Here is a 13,835-nt window from a genome sequence, read left to right as displayed (position 1 = left end):
TCCCCGGGCCGGAGCGACGGCGCCCCGCTCGGGACAAACCTCCGCGGGCGCGCTAGCCAGCCCAGGGCGGGGCGCCGCCTATGGCAGGAGGAGGCAGGGCCGGGCGGACCGGGCAGCGCCGCTATTGGCTGAGACAGCGCAAGGGGATTATGGTGAAGTGCGCGGGGGCAGCAGCGGGTACTCGAGCAGGGCCAGTGGCGCAATGGATAACGCGTCTGACTACGGATCAGAAGATTCTAGGTTCGACTCCTGGCTGGCTCGGCTGCTCCTTTTTCACCCGTAGTCACATTTTTTTTTTTTTTTCCGTTGTACTTGGAGCCGAAGGTGCTGCCTACAGCCCCCGCACTTCTGTACAGCCCCACCGGTGCCACCTTCTTGCCCCCAATGGGGGGCTCTCAAGCCTCCCAGGGCTGGGTGGTGTTATAGGGCCTCCTGCCCTTGGCAGCCCCCCAGCTCAGGGACAGCTGCCGTCCATCCGGCCACCCTTTCTGACCCTGCAGGCCATGGGGTTTGGCAAGGAGCAAACCTGGGCCACCTCCTGACCAGTTTCCCACAGGACCCAGCTCACTGGGTGCCATGCCCCAGGTTTGGGCAGATTCTTGCCCCAAGGAGGGAGAACTACAATTAGTTATTCCTATTTATTTGCTTTATTTTAGCTGATAGCTTCAAGCTGCTGTGGTGCTGCTTGGCCAACATCCAGTCTCCAGGCGTGAGGCATCTGGTAGCTCACAGCAGGGGCACCATGTGGCTGCCTGACTCCCAGACCCATGGGAACACTACCCAAAACCTTCCATGGAACCCATCCCCAGCAGTCCTGTAAAGGAGACTCCCATGCTGGGGTCAGAGCCTGCTCCCACATGCAGCACATCCCTCCCCAGCCCCTCAGCCTGGGACCTGGGCCTCCCTAGAAGGATGCCAGAGCAGGACAGCCTCTGGTGGAGCTGCAGCAAATACCAGCTGCCTGCAAAGGACTGGTATTTTCCCAGTCGACCCCACTGAGGTGGGGGGACAGGAGTAAGGAAGAGGTTGGGAAACCACCATTTCACAGCATAACTCCCCCCACTACGGACTCTGGGCAATGACAGTCATTGCAAGGTTAGGAAAGACCGGACTCTGAGTGTTGCTTAAGATACTGTCTTTAATCACCGAAATCACAACAGGCCAGTGGCTTTGTTCTGCTACCAGTCTTCATTCTTTATAAATACTTAACAGCACAAAAGAAATGGACTGTGTGTTCACAGGAGGCTAAGGTTAGTTACACCAGCACAAATCCAAAAATACTCTCTCCTGGAGCCGAGTTTTGAAGGAAACATAAAATAACTAGTACCATTCAGTATCGTTAGCCAGGCTCTGGATTTGCTTTCCAGATGCAGAAAGCCAGAGCCCGGGGGTGTGTGCCTGGGTCCCTGCCTGGCCATGCCCCGCAGACCTGCTGCGTGGGGAGGAGGGTTGGTGCAGGCAGGGCAAGGAACTGCCTTTCCAGGACTCTTTGCCATGTATTTGCACGTGGGGACAGTTTCTCCTGTCGTGTCTGAGTGGGTTGCAGACGCATATTGCCACACGAACTTCTGGCTGCCCTGGAAGAAAGCAGGCTAAGGCTTCTTATTGCTCAGGAAAGCTTTGCTTCTCCTCAGGAAGCAGTTCCAAGCTCTCTCTGGGCTCGTGACAGGAAGATGTCTGCCCAGTCAGCTTCAGCAAGTGCAGCTAGGGCTACTGCAGCCAGCGAGCAGCAGGACAGAAATGGAAAAGAAAAATGAATGCACAAATGGTGTGTGATGATGAGAGATGCAAACCCCTTCCCAGCTTCTCCCAGTGGCACAGGCACTCAGAGGATGGGGGAAAGGGATGTGGATCTGGTCATAGCCCTTCCCTGCCTGCAGGTACTGACTCCAGGGGTATTTCCCAGTGATGAAGCCTGGGTCACCTTGTCCTTACATTCATGCACAGAAAGTTGATTAAAAGGCACCTAGAAGCACCTGGCATAGGCACAGGGGTGTGAAAGGCAGGGGTGTCACAGGCAGCACAAGCCCCACATCCACGTGCACAGACACAGCTGCACACACCACCCCAAAAGTGAGCACACAGCAAGTGGTCAAGGCCCACATGGGATTCTTTTTCCAAAAAAAAGATAATCTTTTTATTGGAATGGCCAGCCAGACCCATGCCAGCTCTTGGAAGCTCAGTTTCTCCCTTTCAAGGCTGCCACATCACACCTGACTGCTGATAAAACTCCATCATTTCCAGACTAAGCAGCTATTCACTTTGTAGTAAAAAGATCTTAAAAAACAAACAAACAAAAAAACCCAACCTTTGAAAGACTGGGAAAACGTTTTAAAAGCCCCCAAATGAAATTCAGAAACTGAAGAGCCACAGATCTTTTCAAATGCTCTTTACCAGAGTGTTAGAAACTGCTGTTCCCTGTGTTTTAACATCAGGGCAGTTTCACAAATTGCTTTGATCACAGGTGCTTCTTACACTTTAAATTACACAAAAATGTCTGCTGCTTCTGTACCCGGGGCCTTCCCCCCCCCCCCCCCCCCCCAGCTCTTATGCAAAAATCCCTATTTAAATGAGTTTCTGTATTCTAAGCAATAGAAATTTAACAGCATGATCTGAATGAAAAAATCTTTTAAGCTCCGATTCCTGAAAGCAAGCTTCAGGGAATTCACTTGAATAACTATTTGCATGAGAGTTACTCATTAACAGCACAATGGGACTTCCAGGGGTCCCTTACTTTAAAACCAGTCAGAAGAACTTGCTGGGGGAGGAATCAGGACTAACTTTTCATAGCACATTTTCATAGCTTCTTAATAAATTAAAAGGCAATAAGGTTCATGTGAACAGCAAAACCCGATGCGTATCATCCAGAGATAGGTGGAATTTAACATGTGTTTTGAATTTCTCCTGCAGAGGACACAAAGTCTCACACCTCCAGCTCCAGAGATATTTTTCCCTTCGGGGGAGCTGCCTGAAGGCAGGGCAGGCAGTGAGAGCTTGCAGCTCCACAGATGCCTGGTGGAGAGTCAGGAGGAGGAGAAGGTTCCCCTGTCCAGGATGCCCCTGCTCCCCCTGTGCCAGACCCACTGTCAGGCAGCTGCAGAGCTGGGGACCAGCTGGGTAAAATCAACAGCAACTCAGACACTCACAGCCTGGGAGAAATAATACTGAGCTTAAATGAATTCAAACTCCCAGAGACAGAAGCAGTGCAAGTTAGCACACATAGGGGTGCAGGGCAGTGCAGTAGATGCTTTAGCTTCAAAACCACAAGCTCACAGGCTCCTTTTTCAAGAGCTTCACACTGTCACTTTCCAGCTCTTTGCAAATAGAGGAAAGGAGAGTGTTAGCGTTTAATAATTTATAGGGGACCTCAAAACTGGAAGTAGGACAGCCTTCATTTCCCCAGTGCTGAGGGATACAGGATGGCTGACAGGAGTAAGAAGACACTATGTGGGAGCAGAGGCCAAACTCTCTGGTGATGCAAAGAGGGCTCTTGCAAAACACCTTGCCACAAACTGCCCGCTTGAGGCTTTCCATGAAGGAAAATTGTCCTTCTTCCCATCTCCTTTCTCCTGCTTATTCTGAGGTTGTGGGGAAGGCTGCAAGGGTGAGGCAGAAGTTGAAGCTGCAGTTTAAAAAGAAAATACCAGTCTCACTAGTGTTTTCAGATCTTTACAAAATGAAGGCCAAAAAATGTGCACAAGGGATTGATCTAAAAAATCAAGAGGTAGCAAAAGCATGAACTACACAGCAGCTGGTCTTTCAGAGACAGCAACAGATGACCAAGGCTGGTGTTCCCAGCTCACTTCAAAACACTGCTTTGCGATCTCATTGCCTTTGCTGCCAAAAGCAGCCCAGGGTGCAGAACCACCTGTCCAGGACTATGTGAATTATTTACTAGGGATTGTGAGCTGGTGTTATTTTCCACCTCAGTCCCTTCAGACAGTCCTAACATCACAGTCACACCTTCAACACCCCCTCCCTGTTACAGCTAGCTGTGCTGCAGGACACAAGCAGATGGGGTGCACTGGGGTGAAAGCACTATGAGATTTGCCCTGGCAGTTGTTGCCCTCGATCCATCCTGCTTGGATGCAGCAGTGCTTACATTTTGTGTCAGCTCTCATCCCTTTCCTAACCAGCATTTGGAGGCTAAATTTAAGATTCTAGGAGGGCTCACATATTTGGGGTCAATTCTACCTCCTCTAAAATCACAGATAAAACTCTCAGAAGATATATTTCACAGTGGTAAAGTTTCTTCCCTTGAGCTTTCAGTCACACTGAAGGGATGCATGTCCCCAGGAAAAATGGTGCCGCAGAGCCAAGCTACACAAAAGCTCTGGATGGCTTCCAGGCAGAACCAGCCTCCAGCCCCGAGCTGCCATCCCCATCCTGAAGAGCAGTGGGAACAGATGGAGACACTTGCAGCTGAATGGGGCAGAGGGCTGGATGGTCAGTTGGCACCGTGGATCTCCATGCCAAGCCCACCAAGCTCCTGAGGCTGGGGCACTTTCACGTTTCAGCCATGGCAAGATGACTTGTTAGCACAGGCAGAGACAGGCAACTTGCTGCTACCTGACACCTGTGCTGCTCCAGATGGGTACACGTTGCTGTCTGACTACATCAAGTGAAGTTCAAGCTACATCCATGCTATTGGAAAACAGGTTTGGTTGAACTGTAATGGGTTTTCAGCATGGGCACGTTTTGGGAATCCCAGTGCCACAGCTCAGCTCATTTATTGTCCTTTCCATATTGAAAAGAATCTTCAAGAATGTCACCCCATCCTTTACCAGTCAGAATCAAATTTACATCTTCAGCATAGATACACGAGGATTTAACTAATTTTCCACACAAAGAAAGAGTAGTTAAGATCCCCAACTGCATCTGAGGCTTTAAATTAAAAACATTTTGTTAAATGAAAGTACCAGTACATGAGGGGCTGCACAGCTTTGGTAGGTACAGAACATGCACTGCAGGCACACCTATCACACATGTTACACATATGAGGGGAACAGGTTTGACTATAAAGTGGGGGTGGGCGGAGTCAAGAAACAATTTGCCTTCCTGCTTTCTCAGCAGAATGGAAAGTAAGGGCCAAACTCTCTAACCCCTTGCTCAGATAAGCTGTTATTATTCATAGGAGCAAATCTGTTTATGCCAACATACTCATCTGAGTTCAGGTTGTGGAGCTGGGCTCCAAATCCCTGCATAACAATCTCAAGTATGCTCCCCGAGCTCTAAATAAGCACCACTATGAAATGGCTTTGTGCTAGGTAAACACCATGAAAAGGAATAGCCAGGCTGAGGGCTGAGCTGTGAGGACAAACTGGAAAACTCAGGCAACTGTCTGTGTATGGACAGCTTTTTTCCAAAGCAAGCTCTGCAAGCAAGAATGAGGGTGGATTTCCCCCATGTCCACACTTTCGGCATCCCGACCTTTCCTTTCCAAATATGATGCACTGTTCAGACTCTGACACAGCAGACTGGCCCCTGTGTGTCATGCTGACACACAAGCCCGGGCCCCAAGTCATTGCAGTAGCTTAGCCTAGCTTGTTCCAGGTTTTTGTTCTGTTTGAAATGGGATGTAGGCCTCCAGTTGCCAGACAGCATTGCCTGGTTTGAGCTTGGAGAGTTGGGGCTTTTACAGCCAGACTTGATATTTGAGTTCAGGAAATTAACTGAAAGGTCCAAGTGTGCCACTTTGCACAGACCCCTTTCTTTTCTTTTCCTAAAGAAGTAATAAAAAGAGGGAGTGTCTAAAAAGCTGGTACTAAGAGGTTGGTGTCCTTCAGGGAACCTGATGAAATGTGCTTTCAGGAAACAGTAGAACTGACGGGATGTCTGTGGCAGGCAGGCAGGCAGGCCAGCCAGCCTCTGGCTTTTTATTGTGCATGGCATGATCTGAGTTCATAGGCACGAGAGCAAATTGTGCTTTCACTGAAGAATCTTCCGAAATGAGCCCAGAGGAATCTTCAGGCATCAGAAAAAGGCACGTAAAAGTAAACTGATTGGTTTAGATAACATGCCACATTCTTAGTCAAGTAGACGTGGTTTGATGCAGCTGAAACCCACAAACATACAAATCTGGTGAATCCAGCAAAAACCTCTCATATCCTTTGACAGGAACATTGCTGACTGGCAAAAAACATGCACAAGAAATCAGCTGAAGGTTGAAGGGAGAGGGAGATCATGTAACAAGTCTTCTGTCTCGGCTTTCCAACGCTGGCCGTGCTGACTAGTAGTGGTGCTGGTAGGCAGCTGCTGGGGTTGTGCCATTCTCTATGTGTTTCAGGTGACAGGAGTGACAAAGCAAATGTTCATCCAGTGGGTAGCAGCGATGTCCGTCTTCGTCATTCAGTTCCATCCCACAGTCCTGCAAAGAGAGATCATGCAAGTTATTAGAGCTTGTGTTCATCTTCCAGTGTCAACTGGGGTCTGGCTTCCAGCAAAGTGATTTTGTGACAAATTTTGAGCCAAAAGCCCCTTCCTAATAGGTCCAGCAAGTACCACAAGAAGAAAAACATCTGACACAGGCATTTTTTTGGGCAGCCTTGTACAAATTTGTTTAAAGCAGTTTTATTGAATAAGCTTTATCTTCTTGTAAGGTGTAACCCTCTGTATTTTAAACACGCTTCTGTCTCCTTACACTGTCAGGTAAGATTTATCTCTTCACATTACGGTTGGACTGATGTGAAATCAGCTTGTGGAGTCAGGGCCTCTTTTCACTTCATTATAAGCACAGTGAGAAAAGACAACTATTTATTTTAATTCTCAATGCAGAAGTATGGTGACTTTCTGAGAAGCCCTGCACAGAGACTAAATGGTTTTTAAGAGTTAGCATCTCCTGGAATTTTTTCTTGTGCAGCCATATCCTCTCTCCAGCCTCAAAGACACATTCATTTCCCATGAGAATGAAGGTAACCTACACCCCACAGGATCAGTCACCACCTTAGCATTTTTCAACAATCTCACTTGGAAATCAGATACACTGATGTGATCTGGAGCTTGAGGCTTCTGAAAGGCAGCAGTAGACCTTACTAAGTCACCTTATGTTAATGATTCCTGCATTAACAAATAAACTGCCAAGTTTGAAAAGCAGTAATTAACTGGTTGCTTGTAACTTTACGGATAGCAAATGAAATTAGAAACACACTGCTGTGAAAACTTTCATCTTCAATCTGGAAATTTCTCAGTCATTGACAGAAAGGGTCTCACTCTGCAAGGTTTGAATTACTCAGCCACTGCTGCTGTAAGGCAGGAGATTTATTTCCATTTTAAAAATAACAGCAGTTATGACTGTTAAGTGCCCACTCCCTGAGAAAGCTGCTGACCTACCTCACAGTGATAACATTCCACGTGGTAATCCTTGTCCATGGACACAACCCGAATGGTCTCATCAGACCCCTGTGAGCATTTGAGCAAAGCAGAAATTACAAAGGATTACAGCAGGATCAGACACATGCACTCTGTAGATTGCTTCCTGCAGCAAAATGAATGTTGAGGAAATGCATTTGGGCAGCTGGTTGGAAACTACAAATAAATCCTGCCACTTGCAGTTATTTTTACAGTAAAGCTTCATCACTGACTGACTGCAGATATCCTCTAAAATGTGACACCAGAAATGTAAAAATGTTCTCTGTTTAACAGTAACATCTATCAGAAATCACGAATTAATGACTTTGTAATTTCAACAGATCACATTTTTTATAATTTTAAATTAGTTTTGCCCATGATTCATCTCCTCCAAGAATTAAAATGAGTTAGTCCCAGAATGGTCACACAGAGGACATTCATATGAGTGCCACTAGCATGTACTGACATAAAGGAAAATTCTCCTGAACGTAAAACTAGCAGCAGCATAATCCTGCAGGAGATGAAAAAAGCCTCCTGGCCAAGGAAGAATAAGCTTCATCGTTGAACTAAGGAAGGGTCACATCTCAAGAACAGCGCACGAGCTTAGACCAAAGGGTTGCACTCCAGAGGAAGCGACTGTCTCTCCCCATCCATAAAGACACTTGTCTTGACACATGGGTCAAGTGTGAAAGGGAGCAAGGCCTGCCACTCCTGCCCCCAGGGGATATGGAATAAAAGGCTCTCACCTCAGAAGGCAAAATGGGAAGTCCACACGCTGCACATTTTGGAGCTAAAACTCTGGAAGAGGAACGAGAAATTGAAGGCAAGTTATGGATCAACATAAAAAGAAATGCCTGTATGTTCTCAGTGATAACATGAAAAGCTGCAGCTGTAAATCACTTACCCACAGGAAAGCTTTGCATCTTGAGATCGTAAATTCATTTTACCATTTATTTTAAGTAATGCTTGGCACACTTTACTCAATCAGCAAAAAGAGACCTTATATTTTACACTTAGTGTCAGAAAAGATACAAAATTCTTGGCTGCTACTGAGAGATTTGGAAAAGAAAATGAGGAGGAACTGAGCAGGACTGTCCCCAGAAAAATACATTAAAAGAAGTGGAAGCCTCTGGACAGCTAACTTCTGAGAAAATACCACATGACTAAACAGCTTCTTAAGGCCTTATATCACAATAAATAATTTAATTAAATTGCAAGGAAATATGAATTATTTCAGAATAATGATGGCATATAAGGGCACTAATCTTGGCAACAGGACTGTAACAACTCTAGTCTTGGCACAAAACAGAGTTCCAAGGGCTGCCTGAGCAACACTTAATACTCTCCCTGCTCAGAAAATGGAGCAAGGACCAAAGCAAGCCAGAAGGACACACAAAATGTGTGCAGCTCTAATACCATAACTACCAGCCAAGAGCACAGCCGTTTTATTTTACTGTCTAAGTAAGTGATTTATGAAGTGGATTTATCAGTTGTTTAATTTAGAACAGAGTGAAAGTTTTGCTTTGCAGGTTCAGTGGCAATTCTTTAAAAGTCAAATTCAGCCCTTCAACTAGTCAAAAAGTAAATTACATTGATTTCCACAGGCATTCACAGGCTTACCTTAAAGCAGACTAATTTTGTACATCACTGAACACTACAGGAGCACTATTTCTCACTCTCTCTGCTTTGCAGAAGGGGCAGCTGAAGCCCAGAGGTTATTTGACTTCATCAGTTACAGATGAGTCAACGGCTGGATAAGAAGAGAGAGGAGGAATTTCTAGGGTCTAGCCCCATCCTCAAGCTTCTAACCCTGTCCCTATTTTACTAATCTGCGCTCCTAACTAGCTGAAAAGCTTGCTTAGAGGCTTGCTGCTTGGAAAATCTCTGCTGTTTATTTTGCCCTTACTTGTGATAATCTCTGACACAGTAGATTTTGTTTTCAGAGTCTACAGTGAATGGCACACCATCCAGACACTCGTTGCAGATGACACATCGGAAGCAGCCCGGATGATAAGATTTCCCTAGAGCCTGCAGGATCTGAAACAGAGCAAGAGAAAGGAAAAATGCACATGAAGAGCCAATAAAGGTGAAAATAGTAAACACACAGCTTTACACCAGATAATGCTGCATATTCATCATCAGGCTGTGTCTTTTCTCCCTCATCTCATCTGAAAAATCAGGTAACAAGGATGGAAAGGGCAGCTGGAATTTATATAGCACCTGGCTCTAGAGATATTAATTATTAGTATGAGTAAGAAAACAATTTAGAGACTCAGTCAAGGTATTTAGCATGACCAAGGATAGAAGTGACAGAATTTAAAGGAAAGAAAATAATTTCTGAAGTCAAGAAGTAGAGAACACTTAGCAAGATCACAAGGCAAGATGTACCAGCTGAACAAAGGAAATACACTTTTATATTCTTCATGAGAAGTTGAAACCAGTATTATTACTAGGTTTTCATAATTCCTTACATATTGAAGGGCTTTGTACTCGCTCTCCTGGCTTTCTAATTAGCACAGACTATGGAAACTGTTGAACTCAACAGCTGCAATTCACTACCTGGAATACCATGGTCCGTCAGTGGAAGGATCAGACTTCTGAGTAGGAAACAGCTTCCAATTGTAATGCTTTCCAGTGTAAGCAGGCAAACAAAGATAATTCATGATAAGCATTAGAAAAGGCTGGGAGGCATGCTGTGAACCAGAAATTCCTACTTTCTTTGCCTCAGCTGTAGTCTTACACCACCAGCTGTATCTGTCTCACTCTGAACATCCTCCAACTGAATGCTGACCCCCTGAGCATCCCCCACCACACGCATATCTGGAATGGAAGGTACCTGCTGTAGGCTAATCCTGCTTCCCAGATCTGAATTGAGGTCTGGATCATACTCTCTGGGTCAAACCTGCTCCCCAGAGTATCAGTACCCACAAAAAAAAGACAAGGAAGTGACTTAATCCAGAAGACACATGGGAAGCCACAGGTGACAGCAGGAAAGAGAGGCTGAGAGAGCCGCACTGATGCCTCACAGCAAGGGAGCACTGCAGAGCCACGGCACTGCTGAGCAGGAAGCATCAATAGGACTAAAATACACTGTCCAGAGAAGTCCAAAAAGGGATGAAAGAATGAAAGACCTGGAGGCTCTACACCTACTGAAAATGGGCAGTAACGTCTCTGCACCATGTACAGTAGGGTGCCAGCTTCACTTCCTTGAAAAAATCAACAAAAGGCTCAGTGGATTTTCCTTCTGATACCAGTCTCACACTAGGCAAAGTACTAGATGATAACAGACAGCATTGGATATGAAAATATTTTGGTTTTGATGCATTCTTCTAAAAAGCTGTGGGAGTTTTTTCTCCTAAAGCAATTATCACTTACCATGTCCATTATCAAATGACCACAAATGAAACACCTGTCAGCCGACTGCTGGAAACCAGAATACTGCAAGGACAAAAAAGAAATTAACTTAAAATTTCACAAGGCCACTCAAGCATAAACAACAGTGTACTGTGGAGTGTTATTTGCATATTTGTTATTGGTGCTTTTTTGGTGTTCCTTACACAGAAAACCTAAACTTCCTAATGTTTTTTTCATTATGTAAAGGTGTGGACAGATGATATTCTATCTGATATTCTATCTATACTTCTGACTGCCCAGTTTCAGAAAGAGAACAAGTTCCTGTAACTTCCAAGTGTAAAACTTAACTTTAATTTAAAGTATAAAGAGAAATACCATAAATGCACATGCAAATAAGGCAGTTATTAATAAGACTTATTTACATGCCTGTTTGACCACGTGATACTACAAGACAAGAACCTACTTGTGTTTATCACATATTTAAGTCACAATATCTGTATATATAGGCCTGGAAAGCCAAATTTTTCTTTGGTTAAATGGTCATAATTCTGTTAGAGCTTCTCTGAGGTCAGTAGTATTGTTCCAGTTCCCTGTTAAGATTGCAATCAAGTCTGGCCCAGAGCAACTTTTTTTTCTGTTTTTGCTGAGATCTATTGGTAAGGAGCTCTCTGTCATGTCCATGCACCATGGTCACAGCATATTATCTGTCAGAATGAAGGAAATGCAAACATGCAAAATGAAATACTTTAGGTGCATTTAAACTTTTTATTTTCATCCTATGTAGAATATACCAAGGAAAACAAATAAGATGAACTTACCTCTCTCTGACAGAAATCATAGGATTCACCAATAAGTAACCAAATACAACTTTTTCAAGTCTCAAGGAAGGCTTAATCTACCAGGACTCAGGGACAGAAGAGTGTATGGATTTTTATCTGCACCAGCCAAGGACAGGATTGTGGGGTTACTTCATGCTTAGGTATACTCCCACAAAATCCATTAAGGGCAACAGAAAGATATGCATTAAGTGAAAAAGGAAATTCACCCATTCATTCTTCTGTAGCCATTTATCTCACTCCTGCCTCCTCAGTATGGCCAGGGAGACGATGCTTTGAAGGAGCCATCACAACAGGTTATGGCTTCAGCTAGGGGTCTGTGCCACAAAACCAGGACCTCTCACTCAACCACCTCCAGCACCACACGTGGGCAGCCACCATGGCTGGGGCTGGCCCTGGGAAAATGTTGGAGCAGAAGGGCCAGGCAGGATGCTGGACCAGAAGCGTGTGAAACAGGCAAAGCTGACTGGCTGTGAGTCTGCTGGTGACACTGGGATGTCTCATTACAAGAGTCAACCGGGTGCTTACCAGGAAGTCTTCTTCACAGAACACCTTTCCATTGACAAAATAAAAGGCTTTTCCTCTCAGCTTTCGACCTAAGGAAAAAATCACAGAGATAAGAAAAAGATCAGCAGAGAGCAAGGAGAAAATGTGATCAAAACCTAGCTGCTGAGAAGCAAACAACAATGAGGATATCTAAGGACAGACATCACACAGCTGGAAAAGAGCACCTAACCCTGGCATGGGTCTTCCCAGACTCCGGCCTGCCAAATCCTCTTCCACTGGTGGCTGCTGATGAATGTTGGTGGATCTGGACAAAAGTCCCACTTCTGGTAAGAGGCAGTAGCTCTGCAGGCCTGGACCACCTCCTGACAGATCACCACATGTAGTAACTCTGGGAAGAGTGAGGGAGGATACACTGACTCATGCTGGAAAACACCCCAGGACAGGAGCAAGGAGAAAAGAAGAAAGGGCATGCAGAAAGTGACCCACACTTGACTTAATTCCTCAAAATGTCACGACCTTGCTGTTTTGCTATGGGCAGCAGTTGCCAGACAAGGCACTGCTGAGCACTCACTCTCCCCCAGCAGAGTGGAACACCAGAGCACTCAACAGGCTTCTCTGCTACCTACCAGCACATTTGTTACTGCAGCTGCCAACAAAATGCTTTGAAACTATTAAATTTATTTTTTTATAAAATCCAAATGTCATAATCAAAACAAGATGACAAAGTTTTTCCAAGAAAAGACTACATATGGAGATGATTTGTATTTACTGCAGCTTTTGTGTTTATGCCTCTCATTCACCGTCTGTTTTCAGTTGCACGTAATCATGGTAATGTTTGCTCACGCTGCCACCACTCCTAAACACCCTGCCTTCCCCCAAGAAAAAAGAGCTAGGTTTTGTTTGTTTGTAAAAAGCTGCTCCTACCTCTTAGCAGCCTGGTTTCCCTATTGAGCCCAGGGTTTGAAATGCCAGCCTGGCACTGGAATTGTTCTGCACTGGAGCCCCAAGTGTGTGCCAGGAGACAGTGCCCAGGGCAGGGGGAGCAGCACTGCCTGGGCACAGCTGGAGGCTGGTTTTGGACACATACCAGGCACTGCTGGACGGAAACTGGGTCTGAGACACTGGGCCCAGAAGCCTCCTGTTTGACATGCTCCTGTGGCCAGTATCATTAAAGAAGTGATTGTCAGCTGCTGGGTGTATAAATGTGAACAACACACGGGACTGCTCTGGGGGTCAGCTCACAGTATGCACCTACCCGGCAGCCTTCAGCAAAGAACCACGCTGGCTGCAAGGCTTTAGGGAAAGGAGGAAACCAAGTAAACCCCTTCAAGAAACAAGTGTTACAGTCTCCTGCGTACGCCAGAGGGCACCCTCAGGCTGGGAAACAACTCCTGCTGCCCATTTCTTCCTCTCCTGCTCTCAGCTTCTCCCTGCCCACTTTTGGGATGGACTGCTCCCAGCGTCTCTTCGAGGTGAGGAAGCACTTTCTCATCATACAGTTGGGAAGGCAAGATGCAGGAAAAGCTCACTGCACTGGGAACTGTTCCGGTGGAACACCTAGCAAAATAGAGATGCTCCAGGGAAGCTCCAAAGTTTTGCCAGTGAATTGAGCCAGACCTTAGTGCCCTGTCCAGGTTTCAGGCAGCAGGGAGGTGGAGGTCAGGGCAGTGTGTTTTCTCAAGGAACAAGCCCTGGTTTGTCAGAAGATATTTCATCCTTCATGGTTAAACCGTAGGCATTGCTCAGCTCCGTGTTTACTGGACCAGTGCAGGAGCCAAAAGCACACAGCCC

At 45.8% G+C, this 13,835-nt stretch overlaps 1 protein-coding gene across 1 annotated transcript in view; it reads right to left on the bottom strand.

Annotated features, from left to right (window-relative positions):
• Positions 1 to 1,104: 1,104 nt before the first annotated feature.
• LIMD1 (LIM domain containing 1) overlaps positions 1,105 to 13,835 on the bottom strand; it is a 32,786-nt gene continuing 20,055 nt past the window's right edge. Inside the window, exons 3-8 of the mRNA XM_083870079.1 lie at positions 12,066 to 12,133; positions 10,723 to 10,785; positions 9,254 to 9,384; positions 8,094 to 8,145; positions 7,330 to 7,398; positions 1,105 to 6,367 (exon numbers count right to left, since the gene is read on the bottom strand). Coding sequence (XP_083726205.1) covers positions 6,230 to 6,367; positions 7,330 to 7,398; positions 8,094 to 8,145; positions 9,254 to 9,384; positions 10,723 to 10,785; positions 12,066 to 12,133 — 521 coding nt within the window. The 3' untranslated portion in view covers positions 1,105 to 6,229. The remainder of the gene's footprint in view (positions 6,368 to 7,329; positions 7,399 to 8,093; positions 8,146 to 9,253; positions 9,385 to 10,722; positions 10,786 to 12,065; positions 12,134 to 13,835) is intronic.

Source organism: Zosterops lateralis (genome assembly GCF_965231275.1).
Source record: "Zosterops lateralis genome assembly, chromosome: 1".
Classification (NCBI taxonomy): Eukaryota; Metazoa; Chordata; class Aves; order Passeriformes; family Zosteropidae; genus Zosterops; species Zosterops lateralis.
Note: the sequence above shows the minus strand (reverse complement) of the source record. Positions and strands in the feature narration are given on the sequence as shown.